At 43.4% G+C, this 14034-nt stretch overlaps 1 protein-coding gene across 2 annotated transcripts; it reads right to left on the minus strand.

The window, feature by feature from the left end:
* Nucleotides 1-3606: 3606 nt before the first annotated feature.
* B2M (beta-2-microglobulin) lies at nucleotides 3607-9928 on the minus strand. Of its 2 annotated transcripts, XM_082617149.1 has the most exons (4): nucleotides 9782-9928; nucleotides 6377-6652; nucleotides 5771-5798; nucleotides 3607-4130 (listed from the first exon to the last, which is right to left on the minus strand). In XM_082617149.1, exons 1-3 carry the CDS (start codon nucleotides 9846-9848, stop codon nucleotides 5785-5787), a joined length of 357 nt encoding a protein of 118 aa, XP_082473275.1. In that variant the 5' UTR covers nucleotides 9849-9928; the 3' UTR covers nucleotides 3607-4130; nucleotides 5771-5784. The 2 variants fall into 2 exon arrangements, with proteins under 2 accessions (XP_082473275.1, XP_082473274.1); XM_082617148.1 differs by lacking the exons at nucleotides 3607-4130; nucleotides 5771-5798 and having other exon boundaries at nucleotides 6330-6652.
* Between the last annotated feature and the right edge of the window lie 4106 nt (nucleotides 9929-14034).

Below are 14034 nucleotides of genomic sequence, written 5' to 3' on the forward strand. Positions count from 1 at the left end.
TGAGGAATACACAGACCACTAAGTTACAGTCACAGTCTCATCTCTTGATGTTTCCTTGTAGGTCTTTGGATCAGCAGAGCAGTTCCAGGTTAAAATTGATGAATTCTAACTCACATTTCTGAATTTCTTTAGACTCTCTCTTCCAGGTGTGTTTTTTCTCCCTTTACCTTGGTGAATTGCCTTAAGCCATGGGTCCCACCCTAAAGCTTTTTCTCACTATTGCTTGCTTTGGTCAGTTAAGGTAGGGGGTCCCCTCAGGCTGTCCCTGTAGTTCTAGAACCTGCATCCAATCATATGCTGTCTTTCTCTAGTTTCTTGGATCTTTCTAAATTCTTCTAAATGGGGAATTATAAGGAAATGCAAGGAGAACTATTTACCAAAGGTTAAATTTTAAAAATAGCCATAACATAAAATGGAGAGTGATGGGTACACACTGAGAGAATCCAGTGGAGTCCAAAAGGTGGTAATCCTGTTATAAGAGATTACAGGAGTTTATGATATTTTTTTCTTTATTTTCACTATTTGATGATGAGGGGAACAATTTTAGAACAATTATAAAATCAATTCCTAAAAGAAAAATGTTATATATCAATTAGCCAAATAATTCTTCAAATAATCAATTTGCCCCAAACTAAGAGACAGCTTCTTCCGGCCCTTTTGTCAGCACAGCCTGGGGTGAGACCAGCCCTCTGCCTGGGAGAATGGTGGAGTATTGTGGGTTCCACCCCACTTCCATCTGGCCAGGCCATGGTAGGTGGTAGTTGGCTCAGCTGCCACATCCCCCAGTGTTTAGAAGAGCAAGACACAGGCTCTATTGTTGGCCATGGTGAGCAGAAGGGAAACACCACTGCTCAGGGTCTGACCCTGCCATTTCCCCTCTACTCCTCCACTCTCATCCCACCCCCAAATCCCTCCTCCTTCCCCCCAATACATATGGTTTCAGAAAAACACCAACTGACTCCAAGGAAAATGGATTTTAGCAAATTGATTTTCCAACATACTAGTCAGCTTTCTCTTCTTTATTTACCCCTCATCCATGCCTTGAGTAACAACTATTCAGGGCATTGCCTACCAGACCTGCTATGGTGTGTGATACAAATATAAAATGCATGTGCTTGTATATAATGGCTTCCAATATATATTTTCTAGAAACTGCTTTTTATTTCAGCAATATAGCATGGTTCTTCTTCCATGTCAGTATATAGATCTAATTCTTTATTACTGAAATTGAGACTTTTTAATTTGCATTGCACAGTTATGTATAATAAGCTTAATTAAGCTCCAGTATTTCTCCTCTTTGATCAATCTCTTCTTCTGAAATGGGGGACTAAGCCATGCTCCCAAGGGGCATTACACTGAACCATTAGCCAGCAAAGCAGCTTTTCACAAAATTGTTCTGTTGAGTGACATGGAGCAAAAAGTCCTTTATGATTTAACCCAATAGGTCTCAACCTTGGCTGCACATAAGAACTATTCAAAAATTTAAACAAACAATACTGTGAAAACTTATGTCCACAAAAATCTGCACATGCCATTTATAGCAGCTTTATCCATAATTGACAAAATTTGGAATAAACCAAGATGAACTTCAGTAGGTGAATGGATAAATAGACTGTGGTACATCCAGACAATGGAATATTATTCAAAGCTAAAAAATGAATTATAAAGTCATGAAAAGACATGGAGGAACTTTAAATGCATATAACTACGTGAAAGAAGTCAATATGAGGGACTTTCCTGGTGGTGCAGTGGTTAGGAATCCACCTGCCAATGCAGGGCACACAGGTTTGAGCCCTGGTCTGGGAAGGTCCCACATACCGTGGAGCAACTAAGCCCATGTGCCACAACTACTGAAGCCTGCGTGCCTAGAGCCCGTGCTCCACAAGAGAAGCCATCGCAATGAGAAGCCCACGCACCTCAATGAAGAGTAGCCGCCCCCGCCACAGCTAGAGAAAGCCTGCGCACAGCAACGAAGACCCAATACAGCCAATAAATAAATAAATTTTTAAAAAATAAATTTTTTTTAAATTAAAAAAGTCAGTATGATAAAGCTACATACTGTATGATTCTGGATAAGGAAAACTATAGAGACAGTAAAAAGATCAGTGATTGCCAGGGGTGGGAGAAATTAATTGGCCGAGCACATAGGAATTTTAGGGCAGTATAATGATGGATACATGTCATTATACATAGTATATACCTACAGAACAAAACACCAAGAGCAACCTTAAATTATGGACCTTGTTGATTATGATGTGTCAGTGTAGGTTCATCAGTTGTAACAAATGTACTACTCTGGTGAGGGATGTTGATAATGGGGGAGGCTATGTATGTGTGGGAGCAGGGGGTAGACGTGAAATACCTTTACCTTCCCTTCAATTCTGCTGTGAACCTAAAACTGCTCTAAAAACATAAGGTCTTAATTAAAAGAAAAAAAACAGTAATAATAATACTGATATCTGGGCTCCATACTTACAGATTGTGATTTAGTTGGTCTGGATTGGTGCCTGGAAAGCTGGCGTTTTTTAATAGACTTTATTTTTTAGAGCTGGTATTTTTTATTAAGTTCCACAGGTGATTCTAATGTGCATCGAGGGTGGAGAGCTACCAGTCTAAATAAGGCACCCCTCAATCTGCTCAGCTGAGTTCCTACAAGTCCTCACCCAGGTACCCTTGCTCCACTGGTTGGAATTATCCACACCTGTCATACCTCTATACGTCTTATAATTTTACCTCCTTACCTCAGGCCCCATTTACCAATTGGAAGAACCATTACCCAGTAAGTCTCAGCACAAGCAAATGCCTTCCTTAACACATACCTAAAGTTTTTTTTCTTTTCATATTGGAAGTTAGTTAGTTAGTTAGGCAGAAATATAGATAAATATTGGAGAAAAGGGAACACAGTTGGTGCACTGTTGGTGGGAATGTAAATTGGTACAGCCACTATGGAAAACATTATGGGAGTTCCTTAAGAAATAAAAACAGAGCTACCATACAATCTACCAAGGATTTTTGTTCCCTGAACACAGTTTCCTATCACCTAGTTCTTTGGGCATAACTATGCTATACTCTTTATCAGGACATATTTTAATTGTTCAAGTGCATGTCTACCCCTCCACCAAGGCAATTTGAGAGCAGTGTTGTGTCTTATTCGTCTCGTCAGTACGTAGCACTAACTAACTCAAATTCATGGTCAAATTTTTTTAAATGCACAAAGCTGGTCATCAAGTATAAATTATGCCTAGAAATTTTTTAATCTAGTATTTTTCATTTAGGTATGTTACTTGCTAAAATATGAAATCCTCCAGATACTTTTGCTCCCTCTTAAAGTCCACACAGTCCTCCTCATTTCTTAGCCCAGGGAACAGAATTCTGGTTAAAAGACAGAAGCCAGGTCTTCCAGCAGATAGCTGTGTCACCCTAAGTCATTTAACTTCTTGCAGATGCTGTTCCTCATTCGTAAAATGCAGATTACTGATGTCCCTTCCACTGTGAGCTAAACCCTATACATCAGGAGTTCACACTGTTCTCCAAGTGATATTTGAAGATCATTTCCATGTTTGAACAAAGGGATTAGAAGAGGAGTGATATATAAATATTAACACATCAAGTTTTACCAGCATTTTAATTAGTGAAACAAAATAACATAAAAACAGGCACAACCATGTCTCATACTGACAGGTGTTAAGTAAATATGATTTCATATGACAAAATGTCATCCGCTATAACAAATTTCCAATAATTCTGACAATTATCTTTCCAAAAATTTTCCAAAATTCTAAGAAACATTACAAATTGGAGGTTTACTCTAAATATGCATAGTTATCTTACTACCTAGTTTTGTGTGCAAAAGACAATAAAGACCTTAAATTTGACCAAGATGTTGATGCTGAACGTGAGAGTTCTTTCCTCCCCACCTCTAAGCTGCCAGCACCCCAACTACAGCTACAGCCAAGACAGGTCAAACATGGAGACGTAGTGCACAAAGAAAAATTATAAAGAAGATGATATTTGTGGTAACATCAATATAACTACTGATTTATGTCCATAAAGCATAAAAGCTTATCAGTATTAAAAAGCAAGAAAACAGAATTTGGGATTAGTCCAATCCAAATGAGGCATCTTCAAACCTGAAAAAAAGAAAAAAAGAGTTATTAGCAAATACATTTATTTTCCTTGGATTACAGATAGCACTACCAAACTTTACCTAAGCTGTGCTATATAAATCACTGTTGGTAAAAGTAATAGCTGCAGACAATTTTCCAGACTCATTAAAAGAGCATATCCTACTAGTTTATCCCATTGGTTCCCCCACAAACTTAGAGGAAAGAATGCTGGTACTATAGTTCAGATCCTGGCTCTACCATTTAGTAACTGTGTGACTCTGGGCAGGTCACCCAAACTCTCGCATGCTCTCGAAAATTACCTTCCCTGTCCTACAGTGTAACAGGAAATTTGAATAGGTTTTCAGTGCCAAGATACCCTGTGGAGTAAAATTTCCCAGAAAAGCTGGATTATCTGCCTCTGGCCTCCAACTGAAGATGCAGAGAAGTCCAACTTCTCCCTGTTTCATGCTGCTAGAGGTACTTGCAAAATACATCTGGTACGAAGTGAGAGAGTGGCATGGACATATATACACTACCAAATGTAAAATAGATAGCTAGTGGGAAGCTGCCGCATAGCCCAGGGAGATCAGCTCGGTGCTTTGTGACCACCTAGAGGAATGGGATACGGAGGGTGGGAGGGAGATGCAAGAGGGAGGAGATATGGGGATATATGTATATGTATAGCTGATTCACTTTGTTATACAGCAGAAACTAACACAACATTGTAAAGCAATTATACTGCAATAAAGATGTTAAAAAAAAAGATACGTCTGTTATGGTAGCTTTACCTTAGGTTACAACAATCTGTTTCCATTTCTTTCCTCTATTGGACTGGGAGCTTTTAGAGGCAACCACAGTGCCCACACACTTAGGAACGGTGCGTCTGCAGAACCATGTCACTCTTCCCTTCTGGCTAAATAACAAAGCAACTGCCATGCAAAGGAAGGGACGGTTCACTTTTGAAGGCCCAGAGATGCCCAAGGCAGAAACGGCAGAAGAAAGAGCAAACCCTTGCAGGTGCTGTGGGTAACCGCTGCCTCTGTCCTGTCACAGCACACCTGCAGCTCTTCTGTCCTCCCTTTAGAGGGTCAGTGATGCTGGCACAGCCACACCCAGGGTCACATGCCTTCCTCATGCCACCCCACAGGAGAAGGGAATGTGACCCCATGGGGTTCTTCTCTGCCTGCTAAATTGCTACCCTGATGAATGTCCTCCAGACAGTGAGGGTTATCATATTAGAGCTGTCTATAACAGTCCCCAGGATAGTGACATTAAAAAAAGATTTTCTGGGGCTTCCCTGGTGGCGCAGTGGTTAAGAATCCGCCTGCCAATGCAGGGGACATGGGTTCGAGCTCTGATCCGGGAAGATCCCACATGCTGCGCAGCAACTAAACCCATGCACCACAACTACTGAGCCTGCACTCTAGAGATCACAAGCCACAACTACTGAGCCCACATGCCACAACTACTGAAGCCAGCGTGCCTAGGCCCGTGCTCCGCAACAAGAGAAGCCACCACAATAAGAAGCCAGCCCACCACAACAAAGAGTAGCCCCCGCTCACTGCAACTAGAGAAAGCCCGCGCGCAGCAACAAACACCCAAAACAGCCAAAAATAAATAAATAACTTTATAAAAGAAAGATTTTCTTAAGATTAGAAACCCACCTCCATGATGCTGGTTAGAGGTCTCGATCTACAGAAAAGAAAATGGAGAAAGAAAAAGAGAAACAGTTAAGTTTCACTTTTGAAATACTATGTACTAACAAATGTCTAAAACTGTTATAAATAAAGCTGGCAGAAGAGCCCACTGTCCCTCACCGTGAGTGCCTTGTTAAGAAAAACCCAGCAGGTCCCCACCTTGCCTACTAGCCTTAGATCCCAAGCCAGCCAGAGAACTGCAGGAGTCTAGGATTGGAGGGCACCACCACAGCAGGGCTTACAGACAAGACCGGTGCCTTCCTGAGACTCTCCTTGGTCCTGAGTATTCCTGAGGCTATCAGGAAGGCCCAAGGAAGCCAGTAGGGAAGAACCATTGGGAGTGCCTGTGCACTTGTGGAAGTGCTGCTACTGCTCCCTGCTCTCACTACAGGGAAACCACTGTCTCAGTGACCACGCTGTGCAGAGATCTCTCAGCAGGTGCCACTAATCAGAGCTTTAATAACATTCCCTGATAATCCCAGTATGCAGATGTTTTTATATCAAGGCAGCTTTATGCTGTGGCTATGTTCAGATACAACTGTCAGCAGCTAAGGAAGGAACTTGAAAACTTACCCCACTTAACTATCTTGGGCTCTCTGAGAGTAACGTGTTTCACGCGGCAGCTATACTGATCCACTCCGTTGGGAGTGAACTCAGCATGGACCAGAAGGTAGAAGGACCAGTCCTTGCTGAAAGACAGGTCTGATTGCTCCACTTCCATCTTCTCCCCATTCTTCAGCAAATCAATCTCAATCTGGGGTGGATGGAACCCAGACACATAGCAGTTCAGGTAATTTGGTTTTCCATTCTCTGCGGGGTGTCGTGAGTAAACCTGAACCTTCGGAGGACCTGAGGAGCAGCAGGGGAAGACAGATGAAATTGCAGAGTATTTCACTTGGGGCTACCTTGGTCTAAAGCTAGATCAGGCCCCAAGTGTTTATATTTGATCCTCCATTTCTCCCAATTCCATTTCCCCTCATGCCAAATGAGCTTCCATTTTTCCAAAAGGCAGCCTCCATTTTCTGGGATAAACCATGACTTAGTATCTTTCCCACATAATTCCTCTACACATGCCTTTCAGGCTTTTTCTAGCAGATTTCTCCTAACATCTTCTTCTGTCAGTGGAGATTGTGCTGTATCTTTAATAATCTCTCTGTGGAGAATCTCAAGAACTTTTCATGGCTCCTCCGCACCCACAGAATTCCTTATCATTCAAGAGTCTACATGATTTGGCTGTAATCTACTTATCAAGTTTCGTTTCTCACTTCACACTCCCTCCATATTAGCCACATCAAAAATTCCCGTTATTGTACACTGTTTCAACCCAGTCAGTTTTTTTCCCCTATGTTTACTCCTTTTTGTTTTGCCTCCTGCCTAGATCCAGACCGATCAGACTTCTCAATATGTGCCTAGTACAGTGCCTAGCACACAGCAATTGCTCTGTAAGTGGCAGGTGTAATTATTGTTACCTCCTTGCTCAGGTTCCTAACAGAGTCAACCCAAAGTATATTTCTACAAAACACAACCTCTTCATCGTTTCCAGAGTTTATATGACAAATCTCTATCTGAATGTATATCTGATTTCATGAGCTAGAAAACAAAGAAACAAAACTGAAACACCTACAGGAGCTGGCAAATACCTTAAATGAAGTAGTTGGGCTGGGTAAGAACAACACGGAAGGGTGAGGACTATGGCAAATGGGAGAGAACATACTCTCCATTAGGACCAGGTGGAGTAATGCATGTGACAGTGGAATTTCTATTTTTAATTAGCATGCTCAAGTGATTGCCATAATCTGCCAGGTTGGGAATATTGCATAATGCTACAGAATAGTGGCTTCCAAAATGGGATGCATGTCTAGACCCTCCATGGGGATGTGTAAAAAAAATATTATAAACTCTATTTCTATATTTTTCTTCCAAAGTGAAGTGTTACTGCTACTGAATATATAGACTGATATAAATATATGTATATAACCACTTAAATACAAATACACTCAGGGTACAAGATTATAAAGTTCAGCTCATCCTCCATGTCCGGTGGTAGAGAGAAGGTGGAGTACCACATCACTCTGACCAGATGTATCTGTCTAGAAATGTCCCATCATCAAAGAAAAGGTCCCTAGGCCCACCAAGAGCTAGACTGGACATACCATGAAGCCCTGATATTTTTTCATAGTTCAAAGTGAAGATAATTCAGAAACCTCTTTGCATTTGAGCTTCTAATAATTAGAACATGTAGGTGCTAGAGTAGTGAGAGCACAGGTTCATCCCACCTGGAATTCTCTCTTTGAGGGAGCTAGGCAGTTTGTGGGGTTTTTTTTTTTTTTTTTTTTGAAGAATATCACAATAGTGGCTTCTAAGAGGAGGAGGTGTATCAGAAGGCCTGGGTTTGAATCTGTCCTCAACCACTTACTGGCTCAGGTTTTTGGGGAGAGTTATTTGAGTTTCTGTAGTTTAATTGAAAAATTATCTACACCCAGAGTGAAGTAAAACCCACATAGGGGAAAGAGCAGAAAACAGATCCCCCAGAGGGAATCACAATTACATGTTTCTTGTATACGTTCCAGAAATGGCCTTGTATATCTTGCAGGCATGTATTACTTAGGAAATTTTCAAATGCAGAGAGTTTTTAATGTCGGCTTGCTATTTTTCTACAGCTATATGCCACCACAAATATCAATAATAGTGATAATACACACATTATGCTTCTTTTCTAAATAAATTTTAAACTAACTTCCTTTTTCTCATGAACAACAACAAACAAACACACACACACACACAAAACCCGCTTCACAGAGCCTTTTGTGAGAGAGAAAAATCTGAGGGTCTGGTATATTGCAGGGTATTTAGGACGTACTCAGTCAGTATCCATGGTGTTCCTGACAGACAGCTTCGGTAAGCATGTTGATTACTCTTATCCCTAGTTTTACAACCTTTCTGAATGATAAACCTTTGCTTACTCAAAACTGAAAGTAGAGACTCAGTTCATCTTGGAAAGAACCAGGTAAGGAGCCAAAGGAGGAGCCCTCTGTGAAGAAAGGCAACAGGGGCCCATGTCCGCCCAGCTTGCTCCCGAGAATCTCACCCCAGAAGGCTGCGAAAAACGCACGGATTACAGGCAAAGGGCTCACGACTCGCCAAATGCTCTGGTCAGGCTCTACTGTCTGCCATTAATACCCTGCGTGATTAAGTTACTTCAGCTCTTCGAGCCTCCCTTTCCTCATCTGTGACAACTGATGATAAAGGCATCCTGTTAACATCGTACACGCATTTCACAATTAAATGACATACAGCACATAGCGCAAGTCAGTGAGCCGCCAACGGGTAGCTCTATGATTATTATTAAGAGCGACAGGTAGCGGGAACAAGAGAATGAACGACGTGAAGCGGTATGTAAACACCTCAGGACATTCCACAAGAGTCGCGTGCAACTTCCTCGCCGTGGTTTGGTCGTCGCGTATTTGGGGAAAGTGCAGAGCGGCCGCTGAACCTGGCGGGCGCCTGGAGGAAGCTCGAGGCCCTCGGGCTCCCAGCGGACTGATACACCCTGGCGGCGACTCCCCCAAAGCACACGCGTGGTCTCCACCCATTCGCTGCCCCCAACCCAGCCCTTTGGGACCCGCCAGCCCGCCCTCTGTTCCCGCTGCGCGCGGGGAGCCAAAGGCCCCGCGAACCCGCGGAAGAGAACCCCTCCCCCACCTCGGTCGCTCTGTCCCGACCCACCCGGTGCCGGCGTGCCAGAGGTCCCCTCCCCCCATACCGGAGATTTGAAGCCGGCGTCCTGGGCTCGCACCCCCTCCCCACTCCCCACCCCCCCACCGCCTCCACAGCCCGAGAGAAAGCCGCGTACTACTCCACCGAGCCGGTAAGGAAAACTTGGGAGCGGGACCGGGGCGTACGGAGTTAGTGCCCAGTGGCTGCGAGCGGGACAGGGACGGGCTGGTGGAAGAGGGAAAAGGAGGAAGGGACACTCACGCGGGACGGCGTTCAGGCCAGACAGCGAGAGCAGCCCAAGCAGGACCAAGGTCACGAAGGGAGCCATCGCTTACAGGAGCAGCCCGGGTGGCGAAGTGACGGCCCGGTCCCGCGCCCGCACTTATAGTCCACGCCAGGCCACCAATCAGAACCCTGCCCGCCGGGCCGTCACCGGTCTCCTAGCGAGCGAGGCCCGGGCAGGTTAGAAAGAGGGACTTGCCGGTTTTCAGTTTCATTTTCTGACAAGTCTCGTGATGCTTAGGAAGGCAGGGTTGAACCGGGTGGATTCGTTATCTGTACATCGGCGCCCTCTTATCAGGGGTGCGCGCCCAAGCTTGCGGCGCGGGCCGCCCCCCTGAGAACTTCAGTGTGGAGGAAGCTTCGCTTTTCGGAACAGCACCAGAAACGCTAAGGCACTTGCTCCCCAAGCATACCCCAGCGAGTTAGGAGCCTAGAACCTGGTTTTCGATCGGGAAAACTGAAGCCCAGAAAAATTAATAAGAGTAAGGACAGAGATTGAATGGTAGTGGGCAGAATCAGAACTTGGGTTCACAATTAGAGCCCGGAAATACGCTGTAGGGCTTCTGGATTCTTTGGGCGAGAAAAGTCGTCCAGAAACCTCGAGGCCTCATGAGGACATCTCAGAGAACCGTCCACAGTGAAGGAGGACCTTCTTGCTTCCAGAGTCCCTTCAGGGAAAACCCTGTGCGGAGAAAGTCAGGCTTGTATCTTGCCTCTGTAGTTTAGGTAATTTTCTTTGTTTTGTTGATTTGTGAGGAAATGACCCCTGATAGTAAAAGGTAAAAGCAGTAACTGCTTAGAGCGTTAGACTTTTGAAGAACATCATTCCCTTCGAATTACCACACTAGAATGGTGCTTGGCATGGAGTAAATACTTGGTAAACTGACTGAATGAGTGAATGGATGGATGGATGGAAGGATGGTTGGATGAACCTACGAATGAAGGAATGAACGAACATGCGAGGGAATACGTGAGTAAACATTAGGATGTAGGAATTACCCTGTTACATTTTTATGGATAGGAAAACAAAGGCTAAGTGTTAGGTTTCAGATGGGCCTGATTCATTTGTCATTCGTGCTTCAGACACTGGGAAGATAGAGGACTGGGCAATTTTAGTGAGAAATTGGGTTGCATCTGCTGTGGGCCCAGCCAAAGAAGTTAGGCCTACTGACTCTAAGAGCGTGTCAGTGCTAGACTCCTTAAGGAAACCTCCACTCCAGAGATACCATAAAACGATGCTGACATCACCTGGTGGCTGAGTCCAGGGATCTTTTCTGAGTGGAACACTCAGAAGAGGGAGTGAACCATGGGACGGGGAGGGGCAGAGATCTTGGAAATCACCCTAGTTTGCACTTGAAGGGAGTTGGGTGGTGCTTCCCCAAAGAGCACAACAAATGTCATCTGGATTTCTTTTACATGTTTTTAGACGTTTCAACTATCCCTGCTGTGGTGGTTGTGTCTAAACTAGAAAAAGGATATTCTCTGCAGACCTAATGAAAGGAGATAATGGCACAGAGAGAGCCCCAGGGAGCACAGAGGGAGTGTTCAGTAATGATTAAGAAGTGTATATGATTATTGATGCTAGTTACCTATTTTTTCTACCAGCTCTCTATAACTCTCTTGAAATGAAAGAATAATAGGTTAGGCATAAAGTTATGAGTAAAGACACTCCTGCCCCTCCCTTTTGTTTGTTTGTTGTTAACTCATTTAAGGGTCTTAACGCCTGGAATGTTAGTGTTGAATTGTTTTCTAGTGCCTTGGGAGTATAGGAAGAGACAGGGCTAGTGGTCACCTCTATATTCCTTGTTTACCACATCACAGACAAATACTGGAGTACTTAAAATTCTTAAAAGATAGAATCTGATCTATTCACTTGGAAAACAAGTTCTAAAAGCACTTTTTTAAAAAAACAGTGAAGACAGAGCAAATTATATTTTTTCAGTTTTTTTTTTTTTTTTAAAGGAGACCACTGTTTGCCTACGAGGGCAAACTTCTGGAAATGTACAAACATGGCCTTTTAACAGTGTTATCTCCCATTAGTGGGATGAATGACAGAATTTTTTTTTTTTGGCCTAATGACTTTTCTAAAAAATTTTTTTACAATAAATGTTATTCATAATAGTAAATATTTTCTGAATGTGGAAGAACTGGGACTTCATACACTCTTGTTGGGAATGGGAAATGGTACAACTACTTTGGAAAACAGCTTCACAGTTTTTAAAAAAGTTAAACATATGCTGTCCATATGACCCAACCACTCCACTCTAGGTATTTACCCAAGAGAAAATGAAAGTGTATTTTCATGATGAGGACTTGTACAAAACTGTTCAAAGCAGCTTTATTGGTAACAGCCAGAAATTGGAAACAATCCAAACTTCCATCAACAGGCAAATGGATGAACAAACTGTGACAGCTATCCATAGGATGGAATACTATCAGCAATAAACAAGGCATGGAGGCTTCCCTGGTGGCGCAGTGGTTGAGGATCTGCCTGCCAATGCAGGGGACACGGGTTCGAGCCCTGGTCTGGAAAGATCCCACATGCCGCGGAGCAACTAGGCCCGTGAGCCACAACTACTGAGCCTGCGCGTCTGGAGCCTGTGCTCTGCAAAAAGAGAGTCTGCGACAGTGAGAGGCCCCCACACTGCGATGAAGAGTGGCCCCCGCTCGCCGCAACTAGAGAAAGCCCTCGCACAGAAACAAAAACCCAACACAGCCAAAAATAAATTAATAAATAAGAAAAAAATCATTGGATAGACAAGGCATGAACTATTGGTAAACAGAATAATGGATGAAATAATGAGGCTGAAGGAAAAAAGCAAGACAAAAAAAGAGTACGTGCTATATGATTATTTTTATTTAAAACTCTAGAAAAAGCAGACTAATCTATGTAAAAGATGGTTGGTTTCCAGAGGGTGGAGGGAGCATCAGGAGCCTAAGGACACTTTATCCATTATCTTGAGTATGATGATGGTTTCTCAAGTGTATACATGTAGTAGAACTTATTAAAGTGTATACTTTAAGTGTAATTTATCATACGTCAATTATACCTCAGTAAAGCTCTTTTTATTATTATTTTTTTTTGGTGGGGGGGTATGCGGGCCTCTCACTGTTATGGCCTCTCCCGTTGTGGAGCACAGGCTCCGGAGGCTCAGGCTCAGCGGCCATGGCTCACGGGCCCAGCCGCTCCCCGGCATGTGGGATCTTCCCGAACCGGGGCATGAACCCGTGTCCCCTGCATCAGCAGGTGGACTCTCAACCACCGCGCCACCAGGGAAGCCCAGTAAAGCTCCTTTAAAAAGAAAATAACCTAATAAGACTCTGCGCTTCCAGTGCAGGGGACATGGGTTCAATCCCTGGGCAGGGAAGTTCCACATGCCTCGTGGTGCAGCCAAAAACAAAAACAAACAAACAAACAAACAAAACCTAAAAGCACAGGTACCTGTATCTTTGTTAGGCCAAGGAAGAATGAAGTCCTTTAACAGAAAGAAAAAGAAGGATATTGAAGTGGGGAGAAAATAGGAATAGGTTAAATCTCAAATGAGTTGGGTTGCACCTCAGTGGATCTCAGTCAGCACTTTTCTGAGGTGAACTCATCAAACAGCCAGAAAATCCAGGCCCCCTGGAAGGAGAGGAACAAGCACATGTAGGACATTTGTACCTGGGCTCTTTCAAATGTTATGTCACTAATCAAAGTGTGGTACATGCATCACAGCATCAGCAACACCTAGGAGCTCTTAGAAATGGAGACACTCGGACCCATCCTAGACCTACTAAATCAGAGCCTGCATTTTAACATCATCCCAGGTGATTTGTATACACATTAAAGTTTGTGAAGCTGCTGACCCAAACTACACAACAATCCAGAAGGTAGGTCTTACTTTCTTTTACAGATAAAGAGACAGTTTCAGAGAATTAAGATGCTTGTCCACGTTAGCTCTGAGCTATGATTCAAATGCTGGTCCATGGGATTCGAAAAGTCTCATAATGTCCACTTGACAACCACTTCTGAGAAAGGGTTCACGGGAAACCGTTCATTGGGTGGCTTGGATCAGGGCAATGATTAAAAGCATATGAGAAGGTGCAGAGAAGCAGGAACAAGTAACACAATGTATGGTAGTTTTTATTTAACTCACATTTGTTTTTGTCTGCCCACAAAAATAATATATGCATGTGGTAGAAAATTGGAACAATCAAAAAACTATAGGGAATTTCCTGGTGGTCCAGTGGTT

This window comes from Mesoplodon mirus (genome assembly GCF_964341445.2).
Source record: "Mesoplodon mirus genome assembly, chromosome: 4".
NCBI lineage: Eukaryota > Metazoa > Chordata > Mammalia > Artiodactyla > Ziphiidae > Mesoplodon > Mesoplodon mirus.

Bases quoted from the DNA above. Each gene is read 5' to 3' on its own strand.
- B2M (XM_082617148.1), bottom strand. From the start codon at position 9,848: ATGGCTCCCTTCGTGACCTTGGTCCTGCTTGGGCTGCTCTCGCTGTCT. The intron at 6,653-9,781 runs GTGAGTGTCCCT...GCTGCTCCTCAG, and splicing joins TGGCCTGAACGCCGTCCCGC to GTCCTCCGAAGGTTCAGGTT.